The sequence below is a fragment of the Agelaius tricolor genome, unplaced genomic scaffold (genome assembly GCF_023055355.1).
Source record: "Agelaius tricolor isolate 1412-34295 unplaced genomic scaffold, bAgeTri1.0.p SCAF_58, whole genome shotgun sequence".
NCBI lineage: Eukaryota > Metazoa > Chordata > Aves > Passeriformes > Icteridae > Agelaius > Agelaius tricolor.
The window spans coordinates 2092832-2117567 of record NW_027269318.1 but is presented as its reverse complement, the minus strand read 5'-3'; the positions used below and the strand labels follow the sequence as shown (position 1 = coordinate 2117567).

The 24736-nt window shown below is 46.1% G+C and overlaps 1 protein-coding gene across 6 annotated transcripts in view; it reads right to left on the bottom strand.

Annotated features, from left to right (window-relative positions):
* SMARCD3 (SWI/SNF related BAF chromatin remodeling complex subunit D3) overlaps positions 1-24736 on the bottom strand; it is a 75148-nt gene that overhangs the window by 40592 nt on the left and 9820 nt on the right. The window contains exon 1 of one of the 6 annotated variants that reach the window (XM_071456363.1): positions 11693-11943. The exons of 3 other annotated variants lie outside the window; for them this stretch is intronic. In XM_071456363.1, coding sequence (XP_071312464.1) covers positions 11693-11752 — 60 coding nt within the window. In that variant the 5' untranslated portion in view covers positions 11753-11943. Of the gene's footprint in view, positions 1-9892; positions 10052-11692; positions 11944-24736 lie in introns of those variants that run through there. 2 more of the 6 variants (XM_071456359.1, XM_071456360.1) reach the window with 2 other exon arrangements.

Sequence of the window (24736 nt, the reverse complement as noted above, 5' to 3'; positions counted from 1 at the left end):
AAACCAAGAGGCAATGGCATCCATTATGGATAAACAATTGGTTAAAGGATAGAAGTGAGGCAAGAGTGATTGGTTCTGAAAACAAAAGAAAGGCACATGTAAACTTCTACTGGGACATCTCCTTTTCAGGATATTTAAAACAACCTGGGGAAAAAAAAGAACCAAAAAAAGCCAGGAAAACCCAATGAAGTGAAGAAGTTTGTTGGTTATGCTAAGTTATTCATGTTGACAAGGACGAAGGCCAACTTCAAGAACTGCAGATGGACTTTATGAGACAGAATGAATGCTTAAAAGGAAGATGCAAATGTAGTTCAAGGCATATTGAACTGAATTACAAAAGGGGAAAAAACAATCCAAGAATCACAGACAAAGCAATGGGTCCTAAGCTGCTGTCCAGCAGAACCTTGTTTAAACAGACACTTCCAGAAAATATTGGTTCACCGGTTACTAGAGGTCAAAATAAATCATAAAGAAAAGAAATAAGAGTGGAGGGAACAGAGGATATCAGTGTGCCATGGCCATGGTGTGTCTACAAATGAAGGTCTGTGCGCAGCTCTGGCTCCTGCAGCTCTCCTTGTTTCAGCAGAGCAGAGCTGAAACAAGGACAATGAATGGCACAGAAATTCTGAGCATATGGAACTGCATCCAGGGAAGTAAAGGTAAATACATTGTGACTTTTCATCTGGAAAGAGGTGATCCAAGGTGATTTAAAGGGGCATTTGCCAGAGCTCTGCAGAACCACGTGTGGCCTGGGGAGGACAGTCAGGTATTGAGTGTTCACTGCCCCTGCCAGAATAGCAAACCCTAGCCACCAGCAGAGGGGTCAGGCTCACAGACCACTGGAGGGGTGAGTTTGTCACACTGTGGGTATCAGCCTGTGGAACCCTCTTCCAAAAGGGTGCTAACAACGTGGAAGACATACTTGGCTCAATAGCTGCAGCCTGCAAAAGCACTTGGGAGAAATATGCTCCTGGACTCCAAAATGAGGTGGATATGGGCATCCCTGAGGGTATGCAAGCCAGTCTGCTGGGGGTGGGAAGAAAATATTCAATGCACAGTCAACATATATCATTATTTTAAAAAGTTTATATCATCTTTATCTCATAATTTCTATGATTTCTAAATATTTATATGTGTATTATAATAAAAGATAGTTCTAAAAATAATTTGGACCCGCATCTCCAAATTGACCATACAAATCCACTATAGCTCCCAAAGCCCCAGCTCAATGCCCTCCCTGATCAGCACAAGTCTGAGATATTCCTCATGCTTGTATCCATAAAGGAAACTGGAGAAAGGAGAGGAATGGATGATCAGCAAAGAACCAATATGGGCTATAACTGGCACGGACAGAGCAGCAAGGCAGGAGGGAGCAGAGTCACCAGCACAGGAATCTAAGCGGGTGAATTCAGCAAGTGTCCATATAAGAAAGCAATGGCAGGTGTGGCCATAGAGAGAGCAGCAGACAGACCAAACTGCAGCTTTGTGCAAAGCTCCAAATGCCTTCTGCCATGAGCCTGGAGCCCCAGGAACAGCTGGAGGAGAACAGGGCTCTGTGTTCCTGTGCATGAGCCCCAACCCTCTGACACAGGCAGAGTCAGTGGACAGAAATGGCCCAGAAAATGCTCCTCTCTTGAGCCTGCACTTAAGATGTGTCATCTGTCAAGCCACACATTGTGGCCTCCTTCCAGCAAAGGGCAGAGCACTGGGCCAGCTGCTGCCTGTCAGTCAGCTGGGGACAGCTGACAGTCACTCAGAAAAGCCCAGATCCTGAGCACAGCCATCTCACGGAGACTGACAGGCTACATGGACAAAACTGAAGGGCCACTTTGGTGCTGCTCTTAAGGACAACTCAGGGCTTGAAGAACAAGGTCAGCAAGCCAAATCTACTCTCAGTCTTGGTCTTATGTTTTTGAACTTCCTTCAGTTCCTTCGTTAAGCACTAAAATAGAGACACAGAGAAAGGACAAACATGAGAAAAGAGAGGCAACTCTAGCAAAAGAACATTCAATCTCATCCCTTGACCGCCTCATTCCTTTGCCTGTTCTCATGTTCCTATCTCTGAAATCACTCATAGATAAAGTATTACTCACTATGCAACTGTGCAACTGTCTTCCTGCTGCAAGCCCACCAGACTCCCAAGATACAGAAATGCTTTATCTATTTAAACTTTGATAAAAGAAGAACACACAAGCAGTATCTCACCATACCTAAAAGCTTATTTTGCTCTCAAACACAAGTGTGATACAAGAGAGTGATGGACAATACTTAAAATTTTTCATAATAGTGACATTAAAAAAGAAAAGTCCTCATACTAAAGAGTATTCCAATATCATTACGGCTTTTGAAAAAGATCTTGAAGGTGCATCTACCTACAGGTCAGGATCTGTCTCTCCCCCTCTTCCTCAGCAGGATGGAATCTATCATAAACAAGAAGCATCCATAGGAAATACTGCAGTGCAAAACAGCACTGATACATACTCCTTCCTGTAAAATCATCTACCTGAGGCCCCCATCCCCAACCCATCTCTGTTTGTGCCCACGGTCCTATCTCCTTTTTATCCATTGATTCCATTTGCATATATTATTCTGCACAAACACCTCACTGGACCGAGGGCAAAACCACTGTTGGCCGTAGGAAATGAGGAAGACCACAGCCTGTCCCCAGCTGAAAGGACCACTCTCACAGCTCTGAGAAGGTGAAGCAGAAAACAGAGCAGCACAGCATCAAGGCAAAGACACAAAGGCACCGAGTTCATGCAGGTATACTGGTCCCCAAGAGTTCTGCTGACTGCCTGTGTCCATGTGCACAGCCCAGCCCTGCTCTGGCTGCAGCTGTTCAAACCTGAGCGTGCTGTGAGTGCAGCAGAGCACCACCCCTGACACCTGCCCCAGAGCCCTTCACTGCTGTCCACTGATCAGCTCCCTAGGCCGTGTTCGGCTTGCCTGCTGCCCTCCTTGCCTGAACTTCCTGTCACATCAGAGCTCTGCCTCTGTCCTCTCTGGCATCCTTAAGTGAACTTCTGTCTGACAGCAGTAACGAGACAACATTGGAGCAGTGTTTTTCTATGTTCTTCTGCTGCGGAGTCTTTTCTCAGGGGATGTGCATCACAGCAGTCAAAACACAGAAGCAGAAAAAAGGAGTCCTGTCTGGACAGACCAGTAAGAGGAAAATAACCTGGAGAATTGACAGGTGAAAGTAAAAGAAAGCATCAAGAAAAGTAAAGCAAGAACACCCACAAGAGGCCTCAGAAAGACTGAAGAGAGAGCCAGGAGTTGCTGCATTGCAGCTGAGTGCTGAGCTGCACCTACAGCAATCTCCTGTCCTGGCAGACTCCATCCACCTCAGCACCACACAGGTGGCTCTTATGGCTGGCTCGTGGGGAACAGCCACCAGCTTCTTGTTAACAGAGACACTGACAGATTCTGAGAATAACCACCACCAAGTATACAAACAGCACATTTCTTAACTAAAAAAGAGCCTCCAAGAAAAATGGAGAGAGACAGTTTAAAAGGGCCTGGAGTGACAGAACAAGAGAGAAGGGCTTCATACTGACAGATAGTAGGTTTAGATTAGAAGAAAATTCTTTACTTATGAGGGTCATGAGGCCCAGGTTGTGGCTGCCCCATCTCTGGAAGTGTTCAAAGCCAGGCTGGATGGAGCTTGGAGCTGGTCTAGCAGAAGGTGTCCCTGCCCACGGCAGAGGGGTGGGACAAGATGGTCTTTAAGGTCCCTTCTAATCCAAATCATTCTATGATTTCTATAGGGCAAAAACATAAGCAAGAGGAGATATCTGATGCTGTCTGGAAGTAAGAGTGAGTAACTAGAAGTACACAGAACCCTTAAGAAACGTAGACTAGATTGATACTGTGTGATGGCAACAAGTTTCTGACTGCACAAATGGTTTCCAAACTGGATGCGTTGTTTCAAAATGGGCTCTTAGAAGTGCAACAAATAAAACTGGTACAAGGCTTTTCTCCTCCTCAAAAATACAGATGCTACTTCATGAGTTCCCCTTTTCAATGTCTATGAATCTTTTAGAGGCTTAGTAAGCTGGAACATCACTATCGCAGTTCTTGCTTCCTGCCATATTCACCTTCCTCCATTTCCCAAAAGCTCTCAGTCTGTAAGTCCAAGTGTTCCAGGTACCACACACTTCAATATAATATTCACAACAATCCAGAAGTCTTTAACTAGGAAAACATCCCATTTACAGAATTGGAACATGAGATTAAGTTCAGTTCTATTTCATGCATGTCTGCTCACAGTTCAGAATAATCTGCCACCATGTTCAAGTGGTGCACTTGGATGCAACCAAAAGAAAAAACCCAAGAAAATCTTTGGAATTGAAACAAATAAACCTTACAGACCAGCTTTGAGTTCCACCACTCATCTCATCATACCATTGCTGTGATCTAATGTATAGAAGGGATTTTGTGTGAAGAACAACCAGAATGCACCTCATGAAAAGTATGGCTTTGGGAGGGAGAGGAACAACAGACCTCTGCAGCACCATGACTGGCTTGTAGAGAGAAGAAGCTGGTCAAGAGCTTGTTGTCTCTTCCCTTACAATAATCAAACAACAGTTGGCAGGATCAGATAATTCTTTATGCAAGATAAGCTGAAAAAATGTCTGACACAAAACACTGACTGCTAGAAGCTTAGAAGGGTTCAGGAAGATAGCATTAGACTAACATCCATAAATAAAATCCACATAGAGGCACTACACAGAGGGCAGCTCTGGGTCAGAAAGCTCCCAAGCTCCAGATCAGAGTATTCATATGAAGGATCACCAAGGTTTTGCCTTGTTCCTGCACTTCCATGCTGCCTTCACTGCCCCCATTCTGCGCGGGATACTGAATTAAACGATCATCTGACTATTTTCATAGTCCTACAGTATTTTTTTTTTTTTTAGAAAGAGAAGAGCAATCCAAACATCTCACAGATCCATTGTATCCATACACCTCCATTGTTTAACAAGCCCACATTGCACAAAATCACATTGATCTCGAAGCCTTGACCAGCATTTATGATTTTATTTTCTTCATTATGCATCAACCTTTTTCTGTTTGACAGTCTGACATCAGTCCACGACTAGAAAAGGACAAGCCTTCACTCTCTACCAGCAGCTTGCTCACATGGCTGAACATTGTACAAGGTTTTCACTCTAGCTGTCCCCTGCAACTACCTTCCCAATCAAATTCCTTGCTGTAAGGTTTCTAGATTTGTCCAGGCTGCCCCAAACACCTCCTTGCTGACCACAACAGGGAACATGCACACAGCAAAGCAGTGCCTCCATTCCAGGCCCATTCCCTGAGGATGCCCTTGCAGAGAGAAGCACGCAGGGAGCTCTGTGGTAGAGAGTGGAACAAACCATCCAAAACAAACAGTTCATGAGGCTCTTTTCTAGCCATTTCAGTGTTAGCTGGCTTATGCTCTGACAAGACAGTACCTACACCCATGACAAAAGAAAAATTAGTAGGATATTTTTCATTAGCAAAGTTCTACTTTTTTCAAACTTGGCCATACTCTCTGCACCTTACTATTGCCAGTAGTGATCTCTACAACCCTGTGACTGAGTGGGAGGAACAGTCACATTTATTCACGTAAAACTAAAACAGAAAACTAAACACACAAACTAAAAACACCATTCAATTTTGGGAAAATATCCTTAGTTTTTCCCATCTTAATAAAACCTCCATAATTTTTATAATATACTGAAATATGAGTCCTTGAGGTCATGCAGTTCTTCCTCCTCTCAAAGAAGTACTACCAGTACCTCCATCATCTTTGATAGATGTTTACTTCTTTAACCAGAATCCAAGAGCCTCCAATGAGAGAGATTTTACAATTTACATAATCAGTCTCTATACTTAGAGATTATAAATAAAACTAAAAATACCCCTATTCCCTCACTGATGAAACCTTCAGAGGTGTCCCACTACTACTGCCCTCTGAGTTTCCAGTATTTTGGCTTTTTAGTCATACAGATGGCAAAACCAGAAAAACATTCTTGTTAAGCATATGCCACAGATTTACAATTGCTTCTGCATTATTCCCTGCCCCACCTTCCAATCAGGCTAACAGTTTGTGTGATTTCTTATTAGTGAGACACTAGGCAGCTCACAGGACATCCAGACCTTTCTCCTGAAGAGTGACATTTCATTTAAACCCACCCTGTATCAGGAGATGCAAAAGTCATATATGAAATTCCTTGTTTACCCCTTTTTCCCAATCACTGATAAATCTGTTATAGATCCTCCATAACCATCAGACCTATTGTTTAGTCTGTTCTAACACTGATGAGTTATTTATCATATATATTAAATATTTGTTTACATGCTGGCATGCTCTGACACTCTTCTTTCTCTGCTGTAAATGCCATTTCATATGAGAGAGTTTATGTATTCACCATAAAATCCTAAGACCAAATTTGAGAAGTAGATAGCCAAACAAAAAGAGGATTGAGGATAAGGAAAGCAGTCACATCAGTGACACACAGGTTTGTATGAATTAGCAATCTCTGAGTGGAACTAACATTAAACTGTAGAGATTAGCAGGGACTATGAAATAACACCTATTAGCAGAAAATAAATATGGATAAGGACTGATATTGCCATAGAGAGCTTCCTAAGCATAGCAGAGAGGACAAAGACCAAGATCACTATGGGAAAAAGAAGGTGATTTGAACTGACAGCAAGCACATTGCAAATACAGCTATGACTCCAGAGTTAAGAAAGGCACATAGACCTTTCCAGGGGTATCTGGTGGATAAAAGGCAAGAAGATTGGCTTTGGAAGGAAGATAAAGTGGGAACAGGAAAAGGACACAGCAGCAGATGAAAAAGGTCAGAACAACGGGAGAAGAAAATGAACCTCTCAGCAGGTTCTTGTGTGCAGATGACACAGCCAAGGTCACCAGCACAAGGCACCAAGCAAAGGCTCCTGCAACCCAGTCACAAGAGGACAGATGTCTGGACAAGACCAGCACCACAGACCTTCTCAAGACTAAACAGGCAGATACCTGTTTGAGTAAGAGAAAGACAAAAGAGAAAGAAACAAAGAAAAAAGCAGGAGAGGGAGACACGGGCAGGAACCATTTAAGGGATCCAGCCAGCAATGAGGCCTATGGTAGGGACTAGAGGAGAGAGGAAACTGAGGAAAGTAATGACCTGCAGCAAGACTAGTAACTCGTTCAACAAAATGCAAGGCAACAGCTGAACAGCTAGAGAAATGTCAAAAAGACTGCCTGAAATGTACTACTGGAGAGCAGAAAATGCATTGATAAAAAGATAATAAATATAAATAGGGTGATTAAAGCCATATTTGTCCATACAAATGCTAGAAAAACAGAGGAACAACAAAAAAGGACTAAGTACAGCATGAAGCCTTTCGGGGGAGCGGGATTCTTCCCACAGAAATGATGTGCAGGACACTGATGAACCTGAACAGGAGTAAAAGCATAGTAAAAATAACTAACAGAAAGAGATTTAACCTTTCTAAAAGCCCAACTGCTAACCAGAGGTGAAACAAACGATCAAGGTCTCAAGAAGGAGAGAATGAAGCGTCCCACTTGAGAGTTTTAACCTTTGAAAGATTTCACCTTTCAGAGGGATCCCTTCTGCCTGGGACAAATGAGGAAGAAGTCATCATCTAAGCTGGCAATATGGAAAAGCACAAAAGCAGGATCAGGTGCATGAGAGCAAAGGGCAAAGCGACCTTAGCCAAGGAGCATATGTTTCCAGAAAGATCAGGTGAATCCAAGAGCTAAGTGCCCACAGGAAATACTGCAGAATTATCCTGATAATTTAAGTGTCAACAAAGAAAAAAAGATTTCTCACAACATTCTGCCTCTGTTTGCTTCTCCCCATTTTTTGAGGGGGAGAGAAAAATAATTTTCAATAACCAAATTAAATAATGTTATCATAGAATAAAAAAATTAGGCATTTGAAGAAGAGATTGGTCCCTGAAATTAGAGCAGAAGCTGACTCCAAGAAATTCCACTAAAGTCTGCTATGCAACTTGATTTTTCAATGAATTAATTCAGGTGTTGACACACTTTGGGCAGTAATAAAACAGAGGAGCCAGTGCTAGGCAAACTCAAGGTAATGGCGGGCATGGCACATTCTCTTATTTGACAGGATCCAGGGCCTGGAGATAAAATGAAATTATAGCTTTTTTTCATCTTTTTAAAGTAATGGAAGAGTGACTACCCCAACCCGTGTTTTGATCAAAATGAACCTGAGATGAGGAAAAAACTAAAGGAAAGAACAAACCAGGCACCAAAGCAGAACTAAAGGAGATAATAATGAAGGAAAAGAGAGGGTGATACAAGAGGTGTTCAGGCACCAGGACAACAGCAAAGAAGCCCCAGCCTCGGCAACAAGAAGCAGGAAGTTATATACAGATATTCCAGGCTAATGCATACATTCAAGTAAGGTACCACTAGCAACAAAACTCCCAGGGTAGAAAAGGCAGACTTTCCTGGCATCCAAATGAGTAATGGAAATGAGTTCTGCTATATTCATTCCAGTATAAATTAAAAATTTCCCAGGCTTGAGAGCCTTGCATGCTGCTTTCACACGAAGGCCAGCTAGATGTGGAATAAGCAAATTCCCATAACTATTTTTGCCACTCTTCTCGATACTAAAGGAAGAGCACTGGTGTGCAAATGCCAAGGGAAACTTTAGAAAAGGCAAAATCATCCCATCTGCCACCCTCCCAACTTGCTTCTGGTTCTGCTCAGATACAGCCATCACAATCCAGAGCACCTTGACAAACCCACAACGAAACCACTGCTACCACCTGCACAGCTGCTCTCCATCACCCCGAGCAGCTGCCAATCTTGCCCAGCCTGCTCCTGTTCACTGGCACCACAGCACCTCTGCACAAGGCCACCTCAGAGTCCCTGGCCCTGCCAGACGCACCATGCCCAGGATCCAAAGGACACACACGAGATCCTACACATCTGGAGTTAGCCTGAATCAAGGAGACAACTCAAGAGTCTGCCTGGAGCCCCACAGGTTTCTATGACCTCTGTACAAGAGCCCCCACCTGATGTCTTCAAAAAGGTGTCACAGGAGATGCCAGGATCCTCGAGAAAGAAGCACTCGGGAATATCAGCATCCAAATAATATTACATTCCTTTGGGCTCTTTAACAGCCTTATTTCTGTTCAACGTGTATCAATGCTAGAAATCCAAATGTTATAAATGGTGACTGCTCTCAGACACTAGAGTCATTTAAAGAACATTTCCAATGGCAGCAAAACAGGGTGAGCATTTCCCCTTAAATGGAGATCGAAGACCTGATTCTTAAACAAAAGCTGGAACATTTTTAAAGATCTGAAGGACTGCTTTAATTAAGCATGGCACCCTGAAATTCTCTCGTGGGTGAGTTTCCATAGACTGTTACAGACCTGCAGAGCTAATCTCTTCAAGCTCCTGAAAGTCACCTGTTAAGTAGCCAGAGGATACAAATGAGCCAAGACTGGAGACAAGAACCAGAGGCAGCACCCCAAGGCTTCATCAGGCTCTCATCAGAATTGTTTTTCAAAACACAAGTTTGATTACAGAACAAAGTGTCCTGCAAGCCCATATGGGTTAGATCCAGTGCAGATTCTGCACCATGATCAGGCTGAAAAGCATGCTATTCACCATTCATGGAGAATCACAGCAAAAAGCACAGCACACATCCCCCCAGACACAAGCCTGTATTAACAATGAATCAGTGCAGAGGCTGGGGGTTCTACAGACCCCAGTGTTCCCCTGGTGAGGCAGCTACCAGCGCCCCAGGAGCACACTGCAGGAGCTGATCCAGCCCAGCACAGAACCTCCAGTTTCCACTCATCCCTCTATTCAGAGCCAGCCAGCTCACTAACTTTCCCGACTCACCACCCCATGGACCAGAAACTCAAAAAGTTTGCTTTTCGTAGCTTTGCGAGCCCCTCCTGTAACTTCATCTGTAGCCATCAGGGTCTGCTCAGCCTCTCTCACTCTCTCTCTTCCTCTTTCTTTCCCTTTTCTGCCTTTTTCTCCAACTCTCCCCTCTGAGTCCTGCTGGGCTCTCACACTTCTAATAGCACGGAGTGGGGAGGGGGCCCCTTCAGGGCCTTCCTGACGGCCCACTCGCGCTCAGCCTCAGCTGCTGCATTCCTCCACTGATAAGCCAGAAATAGTTTGTGCTGCCGGGCTCTGTCTGTTTACTCTGCAGGGACAGAAAATCCAGCTTTTTAAACCTCTCTGTCCAAACAGCAGAGATAAGCAGGAGGCAAATTGAAAAACACGTCTCAGTTTTCCCTGGTAGTGCTGCAGCCTCTGCTCCTCTGCATCAGGGATGGGAAATTCTGGGACAAGGGGAAGGGGGAGGGGGCAACTTCAGCAGTGACACAGAGCTCAGCACCTCGCAGAGATGTTTTCCCATTAGAAAATGCAGCAGGCGAGCAGTGGTTTTCCCTTGCTCCCACTGCTCCTCCTGCACTGCATTTCCAGGCCCTTTCCCCAGGGACCTGGCAGGCAGCACACAGAAACATTCGCTGGCAGCATTTCCAGCATGAGAGACGAGAGCTAACCCCTCTGGACAAGAGAGAAGCAGCGGGAGGCCGGAGCTGGGAACAGGGAGGGACAACATGTGGAAGCGACGGGAAAGCAAGCGTGTGAGATCAGCAAAAGAAGGGGGTGGGGGGCAGCATGGCGGCGCAGCTCCCACGGCTTGATTCCACCCCCACTCCCGCCAGCTCTCCCCAGTGACCATGCTCGGGATGCTCTGCTACCACTGTGATGGATCCTCCAGAGACCCCAGGCTGACTGACAGACGCAGACAAATTATTAACACCGCAGCTGCTGTAAGACATCAGCAGTTCACTGCTTGTCACACAAAGCCCTGCACGACAGCGTGTAACATCCCAGGACACTGCTGGGAAGGTGAAGCCCAAGGGGGAAGGGAGAAGAGAGCAGCAGCCCAGCCCCTGGCGGCGCCGGCAGCACGGCAGCCATTCCACGGGCTGAGCGCGGCTGCTTCATGATGGCCGAGCCCGCAGTGAGGGCCCGGGGCACCGTTCTGCTTCCCGCAGCTCACCAGGGCCCATCTTTCCTGCTCTCCCTTAACACAGCGATAGGCGAGATGTTGCCAGGTTACAAGAGGGGTTTATTCTCTTCCTCTGCTTGAAATTCTTGTCTAGGGGCTGAAAATTTTCTGGCAGGACTGCAAACAACAGGGTCAGATCAGAAACAAAATTATTCTGCCCTCATCCAATAATAAAAACAAGCAGAGAAAAGACACTGCATTGACTAGTAGTGAAGGGCAAGCCATGAAGGTCACATGGCCTTCTGAACATGGGGGTGAGGACAGTGACCTCCACTGATTTTTAGGGTCACCCCAATCTAAGTGCTAGTGTGTGGCAACAGCCCGAGGAATCACAGAAACTTAGGGAGGGTGAGTGTGGTTATCAGCTCCCCCTCAGCACCTCAGAAGGAATATGCCAAACAAATCAACATAGCCTTGCCTTGTTTTGTACTGGAAAAAATTCCTTAAATTCTAGCTGAACTAAAGGCACATATGACATGGTCACGTCAGGTTAACTTGATCTAGAGGGCTTTTTCCAACCTAAACGACTCTAAACGCCAGTGTGCCAGTGTGACTGGCAAGGCGGCATGCAGCTGGTATCTGTCAAGTGTTTTAGACCCCAGACTCACACAGGAATGCTGGTTCCCATCATGGGAGCCCCTTCCCTGCTCCCGGCAGACATCGTGCATTTTCCTCACACTCTGCACTAGCTGTGGGTGCCGCACTCAGACCGGCCGGCGGTCTCAGCAGTCCCGGCCGTAGGGGCACCGGCCCCGGCCCGTGCGGCTGTTTCCCCCTGGCGGGGAGCCGTGCGAGCCCCCACCGCGTGAAACGGCACCAAGGCCGGGCCGCAGGGCTCCTCCAGCAGCCGCCGCTACGGGCCCGGCGCGAGCAGGGGCGGCGGCGGCTCCGGGCTGCGGCGCGGCGCGCGGTCCCCCCTCGCGTCCCCCCGCGCTCCGTCGCCAGCACCATCGGCACCGAATGGCAACGGCGCGCCCGGCACGGGCAGGGCGTGCGCCTGCCACGGTCCCGGCCCCGCCGCGGGCGGGCGAGGACCGGCCCGGGCCAATCCGCCTGCCCGGGGCCGGGCCGGGCCGGGCCGAGCCGGGCGGGCAGAACCGCGGCGGGCGCAGCGCGGCCCCGGGCGCGGCGCGCGCATGCCCGGCGCGGCCCCGTGAAGGTCAGCGCGGGCCGGCGGGGACGCGCGGGCGGCGGCGCTTTAACCCCTCCCGCGCCGGCACCGCCCGCGGCCGGAGCAGCGGCACGGAGCGGCGCCCGGCTGTTCTCGGGCCGGGCCGCAGCCCCGAGCCCCGGCCCTTTGTCCCCCGGCCGGAGCATGCGCTCGGCTGCGCATTTCAGGCTTCTCCTGTTTTTCCACTTAGTTGCAAATACGGCATGGAGCCGCAGCCGCCCCGAGCTCCATCAATAGCCACCGAGTCCTTTCTGGAGCAGGAGGACATTTGCTATGAAGTGCTAGTAATTTAAGCTGAAAACCATACCATATATATTGTAATCTATCTGGATGTTCTTAACGGACATCCAAAACCAGGTTTCCTTGAACATCAAATTCCAGGGCCAGCCACTTGAAAATTAAGGAATGGCAGCCTCGCTTCAGCCATTGACTGAGTAAATGTAAAAAAAAAAAAAAAAAAAAAAAAGTTTAAAAATCCTGTAATAATAAAAACTCATCTCTTAGCATGATGGTAGTTCTCCAAGCACTTTAGAAAAATCAGTACATGCAGCTCTTATGTTTTACAAATGGAAAATACAGTACAAATGGATGGAAGTGACTTGCCCAACATTACCTAGCTGAGAATGAAACCCATTTCCTGTGATTCTTCAACCCTTCACAATAGTGTCCAGGAAAACTACTGTGTGAGGCATTTGCACAAAAGGGTGAAGGTTACCATGCAAGAATGTAATTTCCCACATTAAGAGAAACAGCATATGATTTCTCTTATGAGAAAATTGTTTAGTCTTCTAAATTGTTTAGTTTTCTATTTTTCCAACTTCCCCCCCCCCCCCCCCCCCCAATAAAAGTACAGAAAATAGTTGTCAATGTTCTTTTAAAAAGTGACTGATTTAACCCAAGTGATCCCCAACTGCTGCAGGTATCCTGGCAGCTCCCAGCCGTCTCTGACCTGTAAGCTCTGTGTGCCACAGGGCTCTGGGCAAGGCTTGTGTTCTTCCACTCATTCCTGAAGGCTGAGCACATGCTGGGGCCTCATTCATACTCACTTTCAGCTCGCTTCATGTCCCATTCCCAGAGCACTTCATTTCAGAGAAAGGCTGATCTCCTTCCCTGGTACTTCCCGGGGCACTGGGAGCCCTCTTGGTGTGTGTGCTCTGCTTTGACTTCTGCTATTCAGGGCTTTTCAGGCTGTTAAACTAAGATGGTCCAATTAGAAAAGAGATGAACCAAGTTGTTTTACGGAGAGGTGTCTCCTGCTACTCACCATTTTTTGGTCTGTAGGTAATTATAGAAGTAATGAAGGTGCTGATTGCCTTAAGCAGGTGTGGTTTCCCTCACCCAAGTTTCACTTAAGTCAGCGTCGCTCTTTTCTCAATGAAACTTAGAATATTTGCAACAGTTTTGGAATTGATGCAATGTGGCATAGACGACATGCTGGAACCAAAAAAATATCCCAAGACAGAGGCTCTGGTAATCTAAAGAAATGTCCACTTGTTCCTGAGTTCACAATTATTCAATACTCTCATTAAGAATATGGATAATGTACTTAGAGAACAAGCTTATTCAATTTCCTAGCAGCATACATTTTGGAGAGGTTACAAGTTTGCTACAAGAGATTATCAAAATTAAAGCCCTGAGGACCTGGAGATATCTCCTGTTTTTTCAAACCACAATTCAATCAGAAACAGTGCAGGGTTCCACATAAGGATATAAATCAGCAACTATCTAAACAGGAGATGAAGAACTGGCTGAAGAGACCTTTTTTTCAGAAAAAACATCTGGGGATATGATAGATGGTAAGCTGAATGTGAGTTAACAGTACTGTACTGTCACAAAATAAACAGATAAACCCCAGAAGATCAGCAGACTGCAGAAGTGCTGCCCCACTGCTCTCATCCCCTTGGTGGCAGCACAGGCACTGACAACAGTACTCTAGATTCTTCATTTTTCCTCATTCCATCTCTCCTCCCCATCCCCTGAGCTCTCCAGGCCACAAGCTGTTCCAGCTCAACATTTCCTTAAGGTTGAAAAATTTAATGTTTCCAGAATTGCTGAGGGACTCTTCCACAGCAATTCTGTCATGGTATGAATTGTCAGGGTCTCACCCAGACCAACCTTTGCTGTCACGGGCTCTGTGCACCAGAGGAAGTGGGGGAGAAACCAGGAAGGTTAGGGAAGGTCAGTAAGTGTGACAGGAACTGTAAGGTCCAAACAAGATAAAGAGAAAACAACAGTGGTCAGGTGTCCAAAAGGCTGCTGCAAATAGAGGGAAGAGCTGCTCCCCATACACAAGTGCAGGAAATAACAGCTTGAATTTCTCCCAGGAAGATTATGTTAGATATTAAGGAGAAGCACAGCAGTGACGGTAGAGATGTTCTGAGAGAGTTTGTCCAGCAAGGATGGGACTCCTCATCACCAAAGGTCTTTCAAGAACAGGTTAGACAAGCATCTATCCAGACTGATGTACGTGGTGTGGATCGTGACTGCGGACAGGACACAGCAACAGCTGATTCCCAGAGATTCCTTCTGCCTTATTTCCATACAGAAACGGAAATTTTGTAACACAGACGTTCCTTTCTTTGTTAGACCTTCCCAGTACTTGTTTCTAAAATGTATCAGGGAGGGAGGGAGGAAGGTAGGAAGGCAGGAAATAAGACAAAGAGAAGTGTTTGTCTCTGTCTCTGAAGGTTCCAAACATCATTGTGAAGAGGTAGAGTGAGAAACTTATTTCATGATTATTTTAAAAGTAATCAAAGGCAACAGCAGGGATGCTAAAAGACAGAGAAATATATAAAAATTTATATGTAATATTATAGGATACAAAATAATGAGTCATCAGAATTATCATCAACCATACTAATATTTTAGTCAATTCTGTTTAGCCTCATGGTAAGCTGTCTAGTTCTACCATGCCTTTACCTCCCCTTTTCCATCATCACCATCCCTCTCTACACTGTGTGCAGCAACAGCTGTGCACAAACGGCTTCAAACATCTGAGCAAAGACCAGAGCACTGCAAGCAGCAGCCACAATCCTCATCCTCTAACCAGGGCCAGAGCAGAGCTGCACAGTCTGAGAGGTTAGTAGTCAGACTTTGGTCCTGGAAAGGGAAGAGTTGGGAATACAGATTTTAATTTTTCAGAAGTGAATGAAATAGAGGAATTCTTGGTGGGTAATCCTGAGGGTACAGAGAAAAAGACCTATCAACAACTACCCTCAAACCAACGGCCCCCTAGTCCAGAAAGTGCATCTTCATGATATTTGGTGGTCAGAATGATGGCTTTGGGGTGCCTTTGGTAAGAGCATCTAGAATATTCACCTGCTGTCACTCACTGACAGAACAGAGCTGAGGGAACCACTGCTTCTTCCCAGTGAGGGTGGTGAGGCCCTGGCACAGGTTTTCCAGAGAAGCTGTGCCTGCCCCATCCCTAAAAGTATTCCAGGCCAGGTTGGACAGGGCTTGGAGCAACCTGGTTTACTGGTTGGGCTGGAGAGTCCCTTCCTACTCAAACCATTCTACAATTCTCTGATTCTACGTATAATCAACAGCAACCATGTGACATCTAACCCTTTCAGATATAAGTTTATTGCACAACACTTTAAATCTTGGTATTCCTTCAGGATAGCTGCTAAAAATCCAAGTTCTGGGGTTTTGTGACTATTTTAATTTATTCTTATCAACATTGTCCTTAATGGTCCTTTGTGTCTAATGCTTATGCTTTGAAGCATTTCTACATACCTGTCACATCCACATTCACTCTTCCTTTTGTCAGACTAAACAAGTGAAACTGTTATTTGCCTTCTTAAAATTCTACCCATTTCTCATCATTCCATCTTTCCTGTCTGTCATCTTATATATCAAGAGTTCTATTATCATTATAGTGCAAGGATTCCATATCACCAGAGTTTTGTACCTTCTCAATATTTCTCATAGGCAGCTCCTCTTAGCACTGACTCTTCCCAGTCCTTGCAGGAGCCATCTCATTTCAGTTCCCACCAATGCACTCTTTTATAACACTGTTCTTATTGGCTACAGGTGTGGCCTGTTATCATCCGCTCTGCTCCTAATCTTTAGTAATTGTTTCAGCTGCAGCTCTTTTAGGGGATAAGATTACATTCTACACCACCTTCATTTACCCATGCCGTATCCCCCTACACCTGTCAGTCCCAGTTAACCTGGCTAGAACAAGGGCAGACAGAACTGTACCTCCATTGTCCAGGCCACATGCTCGTGTGCCATCAGGACTTTTCTCACAAGCAGAAATCTATCAAACCTCGCCAGGCTCATAGCTGCCTTCTACAATATCCTGACAGTGAACATGAGCTGAAGTACCAGGCTGTTTCTCCTTCTTAAGCACTGTCATTAGATCACTTCTGGCATGCAGTGCCTACTCCTGTGACAAGGCCCCAAGTGCATGGCTGTGCACTGCACTGTCACCAGATACCAGCTGGTTCTGTTTGTGTAGTTCACAGTCAAGCAGTTCTTCCCACATAACCTGTTCTCTTCTGCTTCAACAATACCAATTTGCATCAGCAGCAAATTTCATTATTACATTGCCTATTTTTGTGCCATGGGCATTAGTGAAAATATTAAATGTCACCCTAGAGAAATCCTGAAGAAACTGCAATGTCTTTTGTGTCTTCTTTACTGAGCTCCTTCCCTACTCTGCAGTTCTGCTTTTACCTGTCTTCTGAGTCCCAGCCAAATGTTCAGATCACACTGTATCAAAGGCTTCACTCAAGTCTGGACAAGAAAGACACTGATTCCTTTGTGAGGAATCAATCTACTTATCTGAGAAAGAGTACGTTAGTAAACTTAGGCTGCTTTTTCATACCACACATACCCTTCTCATGCTCAGTTATTTTGTCTTTCAAAAATAATTCTTGAGCCTTGCATGGACTGAGGATGAAGGTAATGCATCTGCCTAGAGTAGTCTCGCCCTTCTGCATTGTCAGAAAACCTACAGGATTTCCTATTTGTTTGTCAGGAGTCCATTACAGTTCATTTTGATTAATACTAGCAATGCTAAGAATTATCCCTATTCTCACTGAAAGTAATTTGAAAAGTGTCTATAGTTTAAGCAAATCAATAGTAAGTAAATATGGACTGAAGAGTGTATTCATAGGCAAAGCTGCTTAAGAATTGAGCACTAGGAGGCTGGAGAAAGGACAGAACCAAAGAAGGAAAACGGAGCAGTCTTGGCATGGACTGTCTCATAAATCCAGGTCCCACTTCAGCTGAACTGGAAGGACAATTAACAGGGGAATACAATCATGTCAGCCTTAGAACATGATGGAACTGAGAGCAAGCAATAGTGGTGATCATTACAAAAACTGCATTGCCAGACAAGGCAAAATGTCTTTTAAAATTATTTTATTTGGCAGAATAATTACAACAGTTACAGATTACTCCAAAAAGTCAAAGTTAATCTCAAACAATACGTCATTACAGCAAACAATGGCTTTGGAAAAAAAACAATGGCAGCCAGTGGGAAATGGCAAATGTGACTTAGAGGCAATGTAGTAAAACATTATATGCCTGAAATTCTTCATAGGAACATAATTAGTATGTAATTTGTATGTAACATTACTGAAAAGTTATAAACAAGTAATAAAAACAAGTGGAAGGAAAATGACTACTATGGACTCCAAGGTGGGTTTTACATACAGATTTTTTTACCTCCTTCAAAGATCTAAAAGAGAGAAGCAAAATATTTGTAGATTAAATCCTCACACAAGAAGTTTTTGGAAAAGTTTCACAGCCAATCAGGAGAAAGGATAAAAAACTCAACTCAGCCTTAAATGTTAGACAGGAGATTTAATCTGGAAAAGATCTGGCTGGTGGAAGATAAATCCTGAGGTGGAAGAACTGTCCTGTGTGTGTAGGGCAGGTAGGATGGTTTGCTAATCCTTTCAGCAGCGACTCACCCAGTACATAAATCCATGTATGAAATCACAGGACCCTGAGCACAGCAGCTCGTGGTACAGGGACACGATTACAGCCCTTGGGGTCCAGCTGGACAATGAGCTTTGGCCAAGGCTCATCTGAGCAACTGAGCATTGCAGGGGTGGAACTGGCCTGGCTGCAGCACAGCACAGTGGTTTGTGTGCTCCTGTCCCTCAGCAGAGCACGGGCACAGCAGCTCCCAGCTCCCAGTTCCCAGTTCCAAGCTGCCTTTGGGCACAGCAGTTCCCAGTTCCAAGTTGCCTTTGGGCACAGCAGCTGGCAGCTCCCAGCTCACAGCTCCAAGCTGCCTTTGGCCGGGGTCACCCGGCACACAGCGCGCACAGCAGCCATCCCGGGAGAAAGCACCTCTCAGCCACCAGGCACACAAGTGCTGCCACAAGTTACTTGTTAAATCAGCTTCAAAACGTGCAGAAGAAGCTAAGTTGAATCATTCTGGCATTCAGTGCTTTTCAAAACAGAGTTTACTTTGGAGAACTTCCAGGAGAGGGATGTGTTTGTGCAGGGCCATGAACTGTCAGAGGGAGAAGAGCTGAGTGTTGTACTTTGTGTCACATTCTCTGTCACACGCCACAATCCTTCCCCTTCTTGGGCTCCCTAGTTTCTGGTGCCTGAGAGTACGAGGAGGTTCAGCTAAGAACAATGTCGTCTCTGGCCTTGACAGTCTGCAGATGAAGCCAGCGGATGGAAATAGAAGGAGCACAGTGGAATAGAGCACACCAGTCATCCCAACGGGCGTGCCAGCTGTCTGGCTACACTTGTTTGGAACAGCCACCAAATTCCTACCCTCTGCACCCATCCTCAACACCTGTTCTCAGATCAATTTATACTCTGCCCGCAACTTGAAACCATAAAAACAACACACTTGTGGGAGATTTCAACTACCTTATTGTCTCTTGGGAAGTAACTATGCCTCCTTCTTCAAGGAGATTCCCTAGTGTTCTGATCCATATATCAGAATAGACAGCCCAGCTGGTATATATACATATGATACAGTAACACCAAATGCTAACTGTAAATATTATGCCAAATAATAAAACATAAATGTCTGCTAAGGTTATAGAGAGAAAGGCTTTCTAATTTATTGTGAGTCTGAGATACCATGAAAATAAAACAGTATTTCTTTAAATCCTTTTAGTTCCGATCTTGGACATTAATCTCCAGTAGGGTATTTACCTAATCTAAACAAGAATGAAACAAACCTAAAAAATTAGTGAAAAGTTTATGTAATGGAAAGTTAATCACTAATATTCCAATACTAAGAAATACAGGGAGCTAAGAAATATTCCAACACAAAAAAAGCTTGTCATATTTCTGTTCTTCAGAAAAGGTTCTTCTGTCTATCGCATAATTTACTCCTTTTCTGCTGCATCTGATCTTTAGCAACTCTTCCACTTGGCTGATTTTATTTTAGTGGTTACTCATTTTTTCTTATCTTCTGTTTCTCCACCTCCTTCTATTCGACTCAATCCTTCCTCTCCCCAGTTCAAGCTCCTGCTGTTGCACATCACAAAACTGCAATTCTGTCTCTTCTGAACTTAGCAAATACTTTTTTTTTTCACTCTGATTAAATCCTCTTGGAATGCCACAGGCAAAAATTTGCTCTGAAATTGTCTCTATTCAGTACAGATACTGCATGTAGATAAGGGCCCAATTCTGCATCCCTCTGCATCCCATCAGCCTTATGCATTTGCTGATTTTACCCTGCCCTGCGTCCACTTTGCCATGCAACCCCAAGATGCTTTTTCTCTTCCACAGTGCTGCAAGGAGTCAGCAGCTCTTTGTAAGAAATTATTTAATCAAAATCAGTTCCAGACCTGCATCTCTCTCCTGTTATGGCCTTATTGTAAGGCTTATGATCTTCCCTTACACTTCAACTCCATTTGTCTATCAAAAGAAAAAACCTCTTGCCTGCCTGCAGAAACAAAAGGTCTCTGACATTTCAAACCAGACAAAGCCCTAAAGAACACCCCCAGAAAATTACTGTTCTGTCTGGCAGCTGGTGAAGAATGGACCACATATAACTCCAATAATTATTATTTCAGTTCCTCATCCTGTTGCAGTCTCCCTGTAGCAAAGCATGTGAGAGAGCAGGAACATGTGAAATGCTTTTTCTGCCATTTGCCTGTGGCTGGAGGGCAGAAGGCCTTCAGTCCCTCTCTTCAGGCTGATGAAGCTGTGACACATTCTCCTGATTCCTGCAGCAACGGTGCCGTATCTGCTGCCAGACTGACAGCCTCCTCTCCTTCCTCCAGAAAGCTTCTGAACACCCACGCTGTTAGAGATGCTCTCTCTGGTCCCTTTTCACCCTGAACATGCATGAATTCCAGGGTAAGTGACACCCCACAGGATGGGAGTGCTGTGATGGCTGCAGCCTTTAGGACGCTCCAGGAAGGGCAGGCTGGGGGTGAGGAGGAGGAGCTGCCCTTCATCCCTTCAGTGTGTGGCTGGAGCACACAGAGCTCCATCTGGAGATGGACAGAGCATGAGGGGAGAGCCTGCAGGCCAGAGTTAGGATCAGAGTTATCGGCTGGACCAGCCATGGTAGGTGCCTGCTGCACACCACCTGCTGAGGGAGAAATAGTGAGACCACAGACAGCAGGAAAAAGCCCCTGTCCACAGTCTCTGGGCTTCATGGAAGATTTCAACCACCCCAGTATCTGCTGAGGGCATAACAGAGCATGGCACAAGCAATCCATGGGGCTTCTGGGTCACACTGACCATAAACTCCCAACATGGGCAACTGAGGAGCCGACACAGAGAGGCATTCTGCTGGACATGGAAGAGCTGGTCAGGAATGTGAAGGTCAGAGGAGCCTTGGCTAGACCATGAGCTGGTATTTCAGGAACATGAGAGGATAGACCAGGGTAGAAAACAATCAATCAATTGGAAAGAACAGAGTTCCAGGAGATCTGGTTGATTTTCAAAGATCACCTCCTCCAAATTCAAGACTGGTTCATCCCACAGGCAGGAAATGAATCAAAAGCAGCAGGAAGCCTGCATGCATAAACAAGGAGCTCCTGACTGAGCTGAAGCATTACAAGAGGCAGAAGCAGGGACAGGTGACCCAGAAGGAATACAGAGACAGGGTCCATGCAGGGATGTCATCAGGATAACAAAAGCCCACCTGGAGTTGAATCTAGGGAGGAACATGAAGGGAGGACAGAAAGGTTTTTACAAATATTTCAGCAGTCAAAGGCAGATATTTGAGAATGGAGGCTTACTGGGGAGGGGATTTGCTGAGAATGAACACAGAATGAGTTGAAGTTCTGAATGCCTTCTTTGCATCTTTCTTTATTGGCAAGATTGGCTGTCAGGAATTCCAGGCTCCTAAGACCAGCCTGGAGCAAGGAAGACAAGATTAGGGAATGTTTGAAGCAGATGGACATCCACAACAGGTGAACAGGTTTTTACTTAGAAAAGATTGCCCAAAGAGCAAGTTCACTCCGTCACTGTAGATATTCAGAAGATCACTGAACTTGGTAGTCAGCAAATTGCTCAAGCTGACCCAGCTCTGAGATGGGAGGTTGGAACACACAGTCTCAAGAGGTCCTTTTAAACTTCAACCATTCTGTGATTTTATGATTCTACTCAGGAAAGACTTAAGCATGACAAGTAACTCAATCAACTTGCCCAATCAACATGTGGTGAATTTGTATGAGGAACCACAGCCTGGAGACTGGAGCTGAAACAAGGCAAGGACAAAGCACCTGGAGTGCCTTTACCTGCAAGCATATATGCTAGTCCAGCAGCAGCAACTGAAAGTGGTTTTTGCCTTAAAAGGTACATATTAGGGAGCAAAACAATGTGCTAATGAAGGTAAGTAATGCATTTCTGTTTTGCTATCCTTTAATGCAGGACTGGAAAGAAACTATTGGAATGAAAAGCAGGCTGTTGATGAAAAAAACTGAACACTGCTTAGTAATACCTACACACAATATAGAAATGCATTCAAAATGCTGCTTCTAAAATAGTTTTCTCAGTTGATCACTTTGAAATTATCACTGTTCCATTAGTGCTTCTGCATCCCATGCCTCATATTTAAAAAAGATGAAAACATCAAACTATGCTTCAATCCTGCTTCTGGTGCCAAATATGAGTTGGCTCTCTTAGAAAAGAATCACAGTGGGTTTAGAAAAAGTGGTGCCTGTTATACATAATTTGCTTACTTTATTAGCAGTTCTTATGTGGTGGATCTAGTGCAGATAGGCCTGTCAGTATCTCTGCATAATTCTCCTTTTAGACACCAGAAAGGGCTGCTGAGAGGCAGACTCTTTGCATATACGCTGTTTCCTGTTTTTTCAGATCTGTCCACAGCTTTGAAAGAATCAACATCAAACACTCTCTGATGCCTCTCTGGGTAGCAAAAATCCTACTTTCCTTATGGGGAGCTGCAAAGAACTCTTGAATGCTGGCAATTAGCAAGGAACTCCCCAGATGAAACAACACTGCCCGATTAATCAGTTTTACACAGGGAGCAGGAACACTTCCAGTTCACTCCTCCTTGTCAGCTAGAGGATCAGAGCACCTGAATGTGCCCACAGCCTCTGCTCCAGGGAGGAGCAACACGAGCCGGGAGCCTGCGCTGAGGAGCTCTGCACAGCCCTCCTCGAGCACCCCTCTGCTCCATTGCCATGGGAACAGATAGATGCCTTCCTGTTGCCAAGGAGACAGCCACTGCTCTTGGAGACTGTGCCCAAAGCATTTCAGCATCTTTAAGATCATAAAGAGTTTTACACAGTCATAATCACCTCCCCCAGTTAAGCACATCAATCATTCTTCCATTCCTGTTTTCAGAATATGTTTTAAGCATTTTGCTATAATATGTCAGATTATCCCTAATATCTGGTTTTGATATCAACACTTAAAATGACATTGTCAACCTACACACCTCTGCGTGCCTGTCTTTTCTCCTGCTGCTCTTTCAATTCACTCTCACTGATCTAATGTGCAATAAAACGGATTCCCTCCTCTACATAGGCTTCCTGTGGTCTAGAACTGCACTTCCAGAAAAGCCAGCCGGCAAAAGGCAGCGTCCATCTCTGCTTTGTCTTTGCCACCAGTTTTAGCCAGAACCTGTCTGTAAAATCAGCCGGCTCTGTGCGCCGGAGGCCCTTGGCAGCAGCAGCGGCAGCGGCAGCAGCGGCAGCACCACACACAGCAGAGGCGGCAGCCGGAGCGAGAGCAGCTCCCGCAGCAGGCGCAGCTCGGACACGGCTGCACAGCCCGGCTCAGCCCGGACACGGTCCTGGCAGGTCCGCACTGCTCCTGCAGCCCGGCTCAGCCCGGACACGGTCCTGGCAGGTCCGCACTGCTCCTGCAGCCCGGCTCAGCCCGGACACGGTCCTGGCAGGTCCGCACTGCCCCGCTGCGGCCGCCTTGGCCAGGTCACCGGGGGGGAGCTCCTGCAGCACGGGACCTGTGTGGAGGTGGGATCTGCATTGCAGCCATGCAGGAGGAGCAAGGCAGTTCCCTGGGCTGCAGGATGCACTGCTGGTGCCACCCAAGCCCGTTTCACATTCTCTCTCCTCCCTCACCCAAGCCTTTTCCCCATCCTTCTGAAAAGACTGCACTGATACTTAAGATTAGCAATTTGAGGAGGAGTGTCAGCTGAAACAGGGGCCTCCTGCTCCATATACCTGATGTGGGGAAGGAAACCCTGCTAGAGTCTGAGCTCAAAGGATCAGTGGACAGCACGCCTCACAATGGGAAGCCTGGTGGCGTTCCTGGCAGCAGAGGGACCCCTTCTCCACCCCATGCCTCAATTTACTGACTGAGTGCACTGCAGTGCCCTAAGAGTGAAGGGAACATGGTCCACTTACGAATCACAGAATACAAATACAGAATCAGTTAGGCTGGAAAAGACCTTCAAGATCATCAAATACAACACACATCCAGCACTGCCAAGTCCACCACTAAGCCATGCCCACAAGTGTCATGTCTACATGTCTTTTCCCTCCAGGAACGGTGACCCTGATACTTCCCTGAGAAGCCTGTGTTGGGGCTTCAGAACCCTTTCAGTAAATAAGTATTTCCCAACCACTTGAACCCGTTCTCCAGGCTGAGCCCCTTCCCAGCTCCCTCAGCCCCTCCTGGGGCTCCATTCCCTGCCCAGCTCCGCTCCCTGGACACGCTCCAGCCCCTCCAGGTCCTTCCTGTTGCCAGGGGCCGGAGCTGCCCCAGCACTGGAGGTGGCTCAGCAGGGCCAGCACAGGCACAGGCCCTGCCCTGGGGCTGGTACAAGCCAGGTGCCATTGGCTCCTGCACACCTGGGGGTATCCCAGCTTACCTCCAACTGAAAAAAAACCCCAACACCCAAAATACTTTGTGCTAGTTTTAAGCCTGTTGCTTCATAATTTCATCACATGCCTGTATCTTCTATAAATTCTAAGTCCATTTTGCTTTACCTTTCCTCAGTTGTGGCTGATGATCTCTAGCACTTGTACCTTCATATATCACTTCTCTAAAGAATTCTCACATGCCTCCTCTGATGGAAATCTCTCCACCTTTCACTATC